Below are 10,459 nucleotides of genomic sequence, written 5' to 3'. Positions count from 1 at the left end.
ATTAATTCTTAGTTGATTAAGATTTAGCCATATCCATAAAGAACCACATGTGTGCGCAACAAACATAATTATTCTTGCGCATTAATGCACCCTATATAAAAGACGTTTTCGTCAACTACGAAGGCATCTATGGTGACTTTGTCAATCTTTTGATGTTGTGCCGGCTTAGTATCTTAAAAGTGATCATACTGGTAGGGTGTGAGTGTGTGCGTTCATAGGGAAGAATGTATGTCAGTATGTGCGTATATGTGGATATCTCTGTTTACGCTCATACAAATGCACATACACTCATCTCTATGAATGCACACAGACGCACATCATATCCCTATAATTACCTCCGAGAACAATTATTTGTTTTCGAACAGGCTAAGTAAACAATTATTGGGGATGGTCGACGTGCGGGCTGAGAGTATCTGTCACTGTAATTGACATTCGCCGGTGGCCACAATGCACTAGCTGCCCCTGCGATCGGTTGCCGAATCTTCTCCCCCGCCCTCCCGCCCGTCGCTAGCTACTGTGATGCACTAGGCTAGTCACCGACTGCATGCGTGGACTACATCTACAAGTGCCGGGAGACGGAGAGCGCGCCTGTTATGATCAACGATTTGGTGTCAATTAAGCACGGGACACTGTTACCCTACGTTCGGGGCTCGGTTTCTGACGAAAGACGTGCCCATGCATGCACATGCGGTTCACAAAATGGTCCCAAACCTGAACTACTAATTCAGGCAGCGTGTCACGTTCAACACATGACTGTTAATTCGACCCATGTATCCACTAACTAGTATAATTACTATGTAACTTGGTATGTATACCCTGCCAGCTCCATCCCATCTAGCTGGTCACAAGCCTGTGAGCGGAGCGGGTAGTGGGGGTCAGATCAGGATAACTCCATGGTCGGCTACGGCCGGCCGCGATGGCGACCACCCTCGAGGGCGCCAATTTTCTTCTTGGAGACGTCGCCTGGCCGGGTCTGCCCTACCTCTTCCACCACACTGCCACTTGGGTCAAAACCCTAACTGCGATGGGCAGCGATGGCGCTCTGGGCGCCATGTCTTTCTTGAAAGGCATCATTGTGAGAGCATTGTGGTGGTGGGCATCGTGTGGGCTCGTTAGCAGCTGTAGATTGTGTGTCCTTCTCCCTCGAGTGGCATCTGCTTCGGGGGAAACCCGATCTAGGGTCCCCTGGATCGGATGATGACGGGGATTTCAGTATCGTTCTCCCTTTTGAAGGCATTGTTTTGGAACGGGTACTGACTGAAGTGGGGCCAATAGGTGAGCGGTGCTCTATCTACCGCATCGAAGACGATGGTGATGGCATGCCGAAGTGCAGTCTCCGTGTTGGATGCGGGTTGATGGACAAGCGCATGCTGGTGGCGCTGTTTAGCGTTGTGGCGGCGCCGAGGCAGTTTGGCCTGACAAGGTTAATGTGTTGATCACTCTACATGGCAGTTTATCAGGAACTTAATTTAAAAGTTATTTTTTGAAAGGATTAAAAGTTGTTATTCTACGCACACCCACTTTAATTGTAAATTCGAAAAGAAATATTAGAAACAAATCTGGAATTTTGGGTATGAAACTTGACCGCCATTCTATCACGTGTGAAGTTTTTTTAGGAAATGACACCTAAGGTATCCACAGTGAAGAAAATGCAATCTGACATTGCTATTCATTCAAACAGTGTTTTCAAATATAGTTTGATTTGCCATTTTTTCCCAGAATACCATGGATGTCGTTTCTACGTGAAACTTCATACACGAGTATATACCATTCGACCACATATGTTACAAAAAAATCACATTTTTTTCCTAGCGTTTTTTTAATTTACTATTCACAAAGGGTCTCCGTGGAAGCGGCATGTTCACCAAATCCGCATCAAATATTACTAGCATATTGTGTTTGGTGCAAAGGGTTTTTTTTTTGCTTGAAAGCAGCCGTGGATTTCTGCCCTTGAGAAGTTAATTCTCACATTTGAAAATATCATCCATTCTTAGAAGCTCAGCTCGTTCACCTAAATAAAGTGGGAAAGTTCATTGCAATTTCTGCAAGCTCAACTAAATATACACTGGAAAGTTGATTGCTTTTTTTGCTCATATTTGCAAAAGTTTATGGCTAATTATGTGAATGCTTATTTAAATGGAAAAAAATTGATACTTAGATTACGAGTATGCCCCAATGTATCCATGTAACAGACACATACTTCATGGGATATAAGAATTTTTCTTTTTCCGTGCATCACAACAAAGTATTTATCCACTACGTGCATCTATATGGATCTCATACATGGTTTTTGTCTGATTGTTGTTTGACGATGTTCTACATTTTAAACTGCGATAAAACACATTTGTTTTGCTGGGGGGGGGGGGGGGGGGGGGATGTGCACTACTTCTAATATTGTGACTGAAACTACTACATAGGAAGCAGGTGGAAACCAACTGTCTGGTGTGGTGGTCCTTGTGGAGTTCTTCAACACAGGAACTATACTATTAGGCAAGGTAGCATTTGATGGCGACATGTTTGTATTCTCATTGCTCTATTAAGCATTGTAGGTGTCATTTTCATCTTGCCATTTGCCCTACTCCTCGAAAGGTCATAACTTTTAACCATTGATTCAAGAATATGTATGACAAATCCGCAGAGGGAAGTGGAAAGGATCGGATACAAAGGCTCTTGCATGGCTCTTCATCAATGCTTTCGTTGGGTATATATGCTTGATGAACTATCCTATATATGTTCACATCAAAATCAATGAGTTGAATTAGTACTACCATGGACACTACAACTAGGGGGCGCTCCCCCCCCCCCCCTCCGGCTTTCCTCTACTAATTAATTACAATTACTAGTAACTTCGTCCTTGTGCGGTGATTTCGTTCTAAGGCTTTCATCTTTGATTTCCCCTAATAGGCATAACATGATTTGAATTATTTTTTATCCTTGTTCTTGACCGGTAACAATGAAGTGTTTCTAATAATGCAGGCGAAAGTTTTAAAGGTGTATCCATGGGAACATTGGCCATCAGTGTTGACCTGTGTTCTTGGTGATTTGCAAACATGAGCCATAGGAATATTTTTATGAAGGGACAAACTTGCCTGGCAAGTAGGATGGAACATTCAACTATTAACAATTGTCCACTCGGCAAGTCTTTTCCAGAATGTGTTCAATTCTAGAAAACCTTTACTATTGCCTAAATTTTCACTACTTTTGTCAAATCTAATTAATAATCCACTATATGTATAAGTTAATCTTAGTTTACTGAGAAAAAATCAAGCAACCCAAGCAAGATAGGTTCTGATTGTAGATACAAGAGAACTTGTAAGGAAAATATTGGTTAGAGATTATTTTGTGGTGTGTTCAACCTTTATTCTATATACCAGAATTAGGGCCTATTTGATTTGCACGATTCTAAGAACATGGGAATAGGAAAAACATAGTATTGGAATGTCATGCTCATCTCAATCCTATAGGATTTTGGTTTAATTGCATCAGAGGAAAAACAAAGTATTTTTTCAAACAGGTTTGAGTGGATGCCAGAAATCCTACGGGAAGTTGTACAAAGAAGTCCTTATGAAAAAATCCTATAGGATTCAATCCTATGAATCAACAACCAACATAGGAAAAATTCCTGAGGATTCTAATCCTCCAACATTCCTATGAAAATCCTTTGAATCAAAGGGTCCCAATGGGCATATCATTGTTAAAAGTTAAATGTTAACTAATTTCAAAATTGTAAAAACTTGCTTACGAGGACTTCCTATATGGTTTGAGATCCAACTCCTTCACGATGTTGAATATTAAAAGCATGTGTTTCTATATTTTTTATTAACTTGGTAGTTAAAAACTATAGGAAATAATGTGGCACATACTTGGTTTTGAACAATTGTTGGACTTAGCACAACCGGTAAGTATTGGTTGAATATATATATATATATATATATATATATATATATGTATATATATATATATGTATGTATATATATATATATGTTGTGGAAAAGTGGGGCCCCGTATTTCCACCAATGTTCAACACATTATCGATTGTCTTCACCATGGTTCATTGGGCATTATTACTAGGAGAAAGCGTCACGTTGGGAGGTATGTGTATCTTGATCTAGTATTCGGACTCATATTCAAGTATTTTTGTTTTCTTGTATGTATGTATGTATGTATGTATGTATGTATGTATGTATGTATGTATGTATGTATGTATGTATTACAATTGGACATAATGTCTCTGTTCCTGGGGTGTGTGTATTCTCAATGTAGCTACCATTATCTAACAAAATTACACAAAATTGTAAAGTGTGACTTGAAGACAAAATAGCCTAGGGAGAACTCAAAGTGCCTTTATTTAATTTCAAGAAAATGGTGTTTAAATATATTTGTGCTTATCATGATGTATGTATAATCAGGGATAGAGCTAGGAATGTTATACATGGGGCAAACACAAGTTTTTAGACTATTTTGAGCTACTAAAGAGGAGGTTGTTTGAGAAAATAATCACATGGGGGAGGCATGGCCCCAACACACCCCTAGCTCAGTCCCTGTGTATAATTGATGAGTTGTGTAAATGTAGTGACCCCTATAGAACAATGTAGCCTAACGAATGTTGTGATTTAGTTTTACATTTTTCACTAAATTACATCAAATGTCATAGCTTGACAGTTGCTTGCTTTAACGTTTATACTATATACTATTTATTCCAGAATTGATACATTTTACTGTTATATGGTAGCTTGTTGGGTAGTGCATTGGTTTTCAGTGGTTTGTGTATGTACCTCTATGGAAAGGCCAAATAACTCCGCACGAAGACGACATCATATTCAAGCAACGAAAAGCTTCAGGTGCAACCTACCCAGACTCAAAGTGTGAGGACCCAAGATTTGGTCCTTGATTTTGGGGAAGCTAGTGTCAAGTGAGCTCTGTATTAGCAGCTGACACCAATTGTGGTTAACATGTGAGATAGTAAACAAAAACGGTTTGACCAATCCTAAGATATGTCGTGATGCATTAATGTTTTCATGTGAAGTAAACCACTAGTTTACAGGGTATCTATCTTATTGGATTATACAATTGTGATGCCATCTAGGACAATATCTTCAACTTGACAACACACGCAATTGCACAAACTAGTGATTTGGGTGTTATGTGTCTACATCACGAAACATTCGCTCAATGTATTAGCAGGACAGACATGCGAGCAAGGTGTTAGTGTTTTGTTGGACAATTTTTTTGTATGTTGTGATATAATAACATTATTGTTAGTATCTCCCGGGGTTGCATTCTTCTTATTTAAGAGCATCTCCAATAGCCGTGCTAGAAATTTTGGGTTTTTTTGCGCGCACACAACCGCTCCGGAAGCTCCAGCGGAGGCGCAATAACCGCGCGCGTGGCATAAAGAGTTCAGCGCGCAGTCCGAAATGCCATCGCGCGTCGTTTATTTGCTGCGTCCGCTACCGCGCCCCGCACACTCGAGCGGCCGCTCGCGACTTCCACCTACCGCGACCCAGGCGCTGGCGCCGCCGCCTGCACCACCCCATTTGTTCCGGCGACCACTCCAGCGCTTCCCCGACCTATCCCCGCGTCGCCGCTGCTTCCTCCGTCTCCCTCCAGTCGCCGCCGTCCCTCGCGCGTGCCATTCCTTCTACGAATAGCACCGGCCGCCCACTTCCGCTCAGCGCCTACAAGGTGTTCGGCAAAACGCTGGCAAGGTATGTATTGCTTCAAATTCACATTTTTTACATGAATTTGGTGCATGTTGTTTGTAGTTTTTGTAGCCTAGTTTAAATTGAACATTGTAGATGAGTTCGTCATATGATTCTTCCGAAGAAGAATTTGATATTAAAGAGGAGGAGGATCTTGCAATGATCCTAACTATGCACATCAATAAAAAACCGAAGCACGGTGGTTCGGTTATGGGTTGGCAGAAAATTTGGAGGGATAGGATCGATGCCCACAACAGATTGATGAGGCACTATTTTATGGATAATCCCGTGTACCCCGAGTCGTACTTCCGGCGCCAGTTTAGGATGAGCACCGAATTGTTCAGGCGCATTGTAGAGAAACTACCGAGCCATGATAGGTTTTCTCAGCAAAGGAGGAATGCCGCCGGAGAGCTCTGGCATATCACCTTTCAGAAGGTGACAGCCGCTTTGCATATGTTGGCATACGGTATTCCGATTGATCTAGTTGATGACCACTTGGCCATGGGTGAGAGTCAAGCCATCATGTGTGTCAAGTGCTTCGCAATCGTAATTGTGCAAGTGTTTGGCCCAGAGTATTTGAGATCTCCCAATGCTAAAGACGCCGCAAGGCTTTTGGAGATGAACAAAGCTCGCGGGTTCCCGGGTATGCTTGGCTCAATGGATTGCATGCATTAGAGTTGGAAGAACTTTTCTAAGGCATGGCATGGGCAATTTCACGGCAAAAAAAAAGGGTTTCACTATAATCCTTGAAGCGGTGGCCGATCAAGAGACGGATTTGGCATTTTTTTTAAATGCCTGGATCTTTGAATGACACCAACGTTGTTAATCGGTCACCATTGATGAATAAGATTGCAAATGGTGAACTGCCACCGGTGCAGTTTGTAGCAAACGGCCATACATACAACTATGACTACTATCTTGCGGATGGCATCTACCCAAAGTGGCAAACATTTGTGAAGCCGTTGAAAAAACCGGAAGGTAAGAAAAATCTTGTTTTCCACAATGCTCAGGCGGCGGCTAGAAAAGATGTGAAAAGAGCTTTTGGAATTTTGCAAGGCTAATTTGCCATTGTGAGAGGACCGGCTAGATTTTGGTATCAAAAGATCCTTTGATACATCATGCACGCTTGTGTGATCATGCACAACATGATCATCGAGAATGAGCGTGGCCAAGATTTAGACTACTCTCAATATGAGCACTTGGGACATCCCATGAGAGTGCGGCGGAGGGCTGTGAGGGTGGCCCATTTTGTTGCCTCCTATCATGCCATTCGATGTGCCGATACGCATGATGATTTTCAGAAGGATCTCATCGAGGAGTGGTGGGCATGGAATGACCGACAAAGAGCATCATGAGTTGTATGTTTAATGTTGTATTGTTGAACTATTTGTTCTATTGCAAGATAAACTAGTTGTTTGAGTTGTAATAATTAAAATTCCTAATTAAATTGAACTATTTATTATTGATTTATTTTGTTTGTGTTTGATCTTCTTGGTTGTGTTTGGAGTGCATGTGTTGTTTGTGTGCCACGCAAAACTGGCAATCAGCACGCTGCAAACGTTTTTTTAGCATGCCGCACAGATATGCTCTAAGTGCCTCATTGTATACCCGATGCCCAAGCCGTCTCCAACGTATATTCATACAAATGCTCATTAGAGTATGACCTTATAGACGTTCAAAACAACATATGCGAGAAGTATTCAAATACTGGAGGGAGAATGGTATTTTCTCTGTGCAATTTGTTTGTGGAGATTTCACGAATACTGAACTGAATTCGGAATTCAGATACAATACAAAATTCAGGCGAAGCGTGCCACGGAGGGCATCCCTCTCCCCCCTCCCCACCATGCCGCCGCCTCCCATCTCAGGCGAGATCCGGCGGGCGGCGATGAAGCGCCCCGCCCTGCTCGCCGTCCCCGCCCTCCTCCTGCTCTCCCTCTCCTTCCTCCTCCTCAGGCCGTCCTCCTCCCCGCGCCTCCTCCCCTCCGCGCACACCCCCGACCCCGGCCACCGCCGCCGCCTCAGCGTCTACGTCGCCGACCTCCCGCGCGCGCTCAACCACGGCCTGCTCGACCTCTACTGGTCGCTCCCGTCCGCCGACGCCCGCATCCCGGCCTCCTCCGACCCGGACCACCCGCCGCCGCGCGACCACCCGCCCTACCCCGCCAGCCCCCTCATCCGGCAGTACAGCGCCGAGTACTGGCTCCTGCGCTCCCTCCTCGGCCCCGCCGCCCCCGCGTCCGCGGTGGTGAGGGTCGTCGTCGACTGGAGGGAGGCCGACGTCGTGTTCGTGCCCTTCTTCGCCACGCTCTCCGCGGAGATGGAGCTCGGCTGGGGCGCCACCAAGGGCGCCTTCCGCAGGAAGGAGGGGAATGATGACTATCGCCGCCAGCGGGACGTCGTCGACCGCGTCACCGCCCATCCGGCCTGGCGCCGGTCCGGCGGCCGCGACCACGTCTTCGTCCTCACAGGTAACTCGGCTGGGGAACTCCGGATCTTGTACTTATAATGCACTAACCCACAAATATAAGCATTGCTTTCATTTCTTTGAATTGAAGTCAGCATAGCTAGTTAAGGATCTTGATTTGTTAATGGTTTTATCAGCCAAGGAAGTGGCTTAACTTCAAATGTCCCTAGTTAAGAAAATTTTACTGTGGATCATGCAAGTGTGTATACATATTAACACACTCTGAAAGAATTTTATCTGCAATCACCGGAGAACCCTGATAATGCATTAACCCACAAATTAGAAATACCTTTTGCATAATTTTAATTCATGTCAGCATAACTAGTTAAGCTTATTGGTTTCGTAGGATTTCACAGCCAGGTAGTGGCTTACCTGAAATATACCAGTTATCTTCCAAGTGTGTGTACATATTAGCGCACTTGGGCATTGGACTGAGAATACTGTATTTTTATGCAATTGGTGCCGAAGTTTGGCGTATTGCTTCTGTCTTGGTGAAGATTGATTTTCCTAGCAGCTTATTTTTCTTCTGGTTGCTCAGGTCATGTTAAATATTAAGGCATTCTTTGACAGACCCTATGGCAATGTGGCATGTACGGGCGGAGATTGCTCCAGCAATTCTACTGGTGGTTGATTTTGGCGGTTGGTACAAACTCGATTCAAAATCTGCAGGCGGCAACTCTTCTCATATGATACAGCACACTCAAGTGTCATTGCTCAAAGATATCATTGTGCCTTACACACATTTGCTACCTACCCTGCGCCTGTCAGAAAATATGGATCGCCCCACGCTTCTGTACTTCAAGGGAGCCAAACACAGGCATCGGGTTCGTACTCTATCATAAAACCAAGCTCCTGATTTATGCATTATATTTGGAAAGGTTTGTCTGCTTTCTGGATCACATCTTGTACTTGACTGTAGACTTGCATTTCATCATTAATTCCATAAAAAGCATGCAAATTGCAAACATGTACATGTAGCGTTTGTCATTTACTTCTTGAGCCCGGGTTACATCGTTTTTATCTGTAATCAGCTTTGAAATTCCTGAAATTGTTTGTCACGTAATATCTGAAACTAGCTCTCTAAATAAAAAGAATAAGTATATGGTAAACGGTTTATTCTACTTCAAAATCTTCTAGGTCTCTGTTATATGTGAGGCTAGCTTTTTCAAACATAAATGTTTGGCTCTCTTTTTGTGTCTATATTTATTCCAGGAAGCATCATCTGAAGCATTGTGCCTAAAAAACACCGAAAACCATTTTGCTTTCAACAGGACTATTTATCGCTTTATGCAGTGTACACTAGTAGAACTCCTGAGGTTCTTTGTAAAGATCAATAATGATAACAGAAACACATGATTAAGCTAAGACTAGGTTGTTCCTTTGATTTGTATATCTGAGTGAAGTAACTAACTTCAGCCTAGCTTATACTGCTTGCAAAATAATAATTAAACCATCTATCTGATCAATCCGTTTATTGGTTTCAGGGTGGTTTGGTGCGTGAAAAACTGTGGGACTTGATGGTTAATGAGCCTGATGTTGTCATGGAAGAAGGTTTTCCTAATGCCACAGGACGTGAACAATCAATTAAAGGGATGCGGACATCAGAGTTTTGCTTGCACCCAGCTGGTGACACCCCAAGTTCATGTCGTCTATTTGACGCTGTTGCAAGTCTTTGCATACCAGTCATTGTCAGCGATGACATTGAGCTTCCTTTCGAAGGGATGATAGACTACACAGAATTCTCCATTTTTGTGTCAGTCGGTAACGCAATGAGGCCCAAATGGCTAACGGACTACCTAAGGAATATCTCCAAGCAGCAGAAGGATGAATTCAGAAGAAACCTGGCTGGAGTCCAGCATATCTTTGAGTACGAAAACAGTCACCAACATAGCAAGGTCTCTGCCCCAGAAGATGGTGCTGTGAACCACATATGGAAGAAGATTCATCAGAAGTTGCCGATGATTCAAGAAGCAGTCACCCGGGAGAAGCGGAAGCCTGAAGGCGCGTCCATCCCACTTCGGTGCCATTGTACCTGACCATCTCTCTTAGTCACTGATCCTCAACGAAAAGCTCAGCTGACTGCAAGTCAATTATTATTTTTCCCTGGTAGTTGCAAATATGAGCATGTAACTGTAGGCAGACACTTCTTCATCCTTTTTGCACTATTTAGGAATGATTTCCCATATTGCTCGATGAGTTGTTGTACGGGGTTTGTTTGTTCACTGAAGAAATTGTCCATTTGAAACGAATTGAGAAGGCTGGATAGTATATTGGTACAAATTGTTGAAAA

General features: G+C 43.3%; 1 protein-coding gene across 1 annotated transcript; it reads left to right on the top strand.

The window, feature by feature from the left end:
• The first annotated feature begins 7,500 nt into the window (after positions 1 to 7,500).
• On the top strand, positions 7,501 to 10,449 carry LOC125540241 (Exostosin family protein). The gene is made up of 3 exons (XM_048703819.2): positions 7,501 to 8,173; positions 8,740 to 8,993; positions 9,654 to 10,449. The coding sequence occupies exons 1-3, from the start codon at positions 7,549 to 7,551 to the stop codon at positions 10,203 to 10,205; spliced, it is 1,431 nt and encodes a 476-aa protein (XP_048559776.1). The 5' UTR covers positions 7,501 to 7,548; the 3' UTR covers positions 10,206 to 10,449.
• Positions 10,450 to 10,459: the final 10 nt, after the last annotated feature.

The sequence above is a fragment of the Triticum urartu genome, chromosome 2A, assembly GCF_056163025.1.
Source record: "Triticum urartu cultivar PI428250 chromosome 2A, HENAU_Tu73, whole genome shotgun sequence".
In the NCBI taxonomy this organism is placed as follows: Eukaryota; Viridiplantae; Streptophyta; class Magnoliopsida; order Poales; family Poaceae; genus Triticum; species Triticum urartu.
This window is presented reverse-complemented; position numbering and strand designations above follow the sequence as displayed.

Excerpts from the sequence above, each read along its gene's own strand:
- LOC125540241 (XM_048703819.2), top strand. The coding sequence starts at position 7,549 with ATGCCGCCGCCTCCCATCTCAGGCGAGATCCGGCGGGCGGCGATGAAG. Across the intron at positions 8,174-8,739 it reads CCACGTCTTCGTCCTCACAG|ACCCTATGGCAATGTGGCAT; the intron begins GTAACTCGGCTG and ends ATTCTTTGACAG. Across the intron at positions 8,994-9,653 it reads GAGCCAAACACAGGCATCGG|GGTGGTTTGGTGCGTGAAAA; the intron begins GTTCGTACTCTA and ends TATTGGTTTCAG.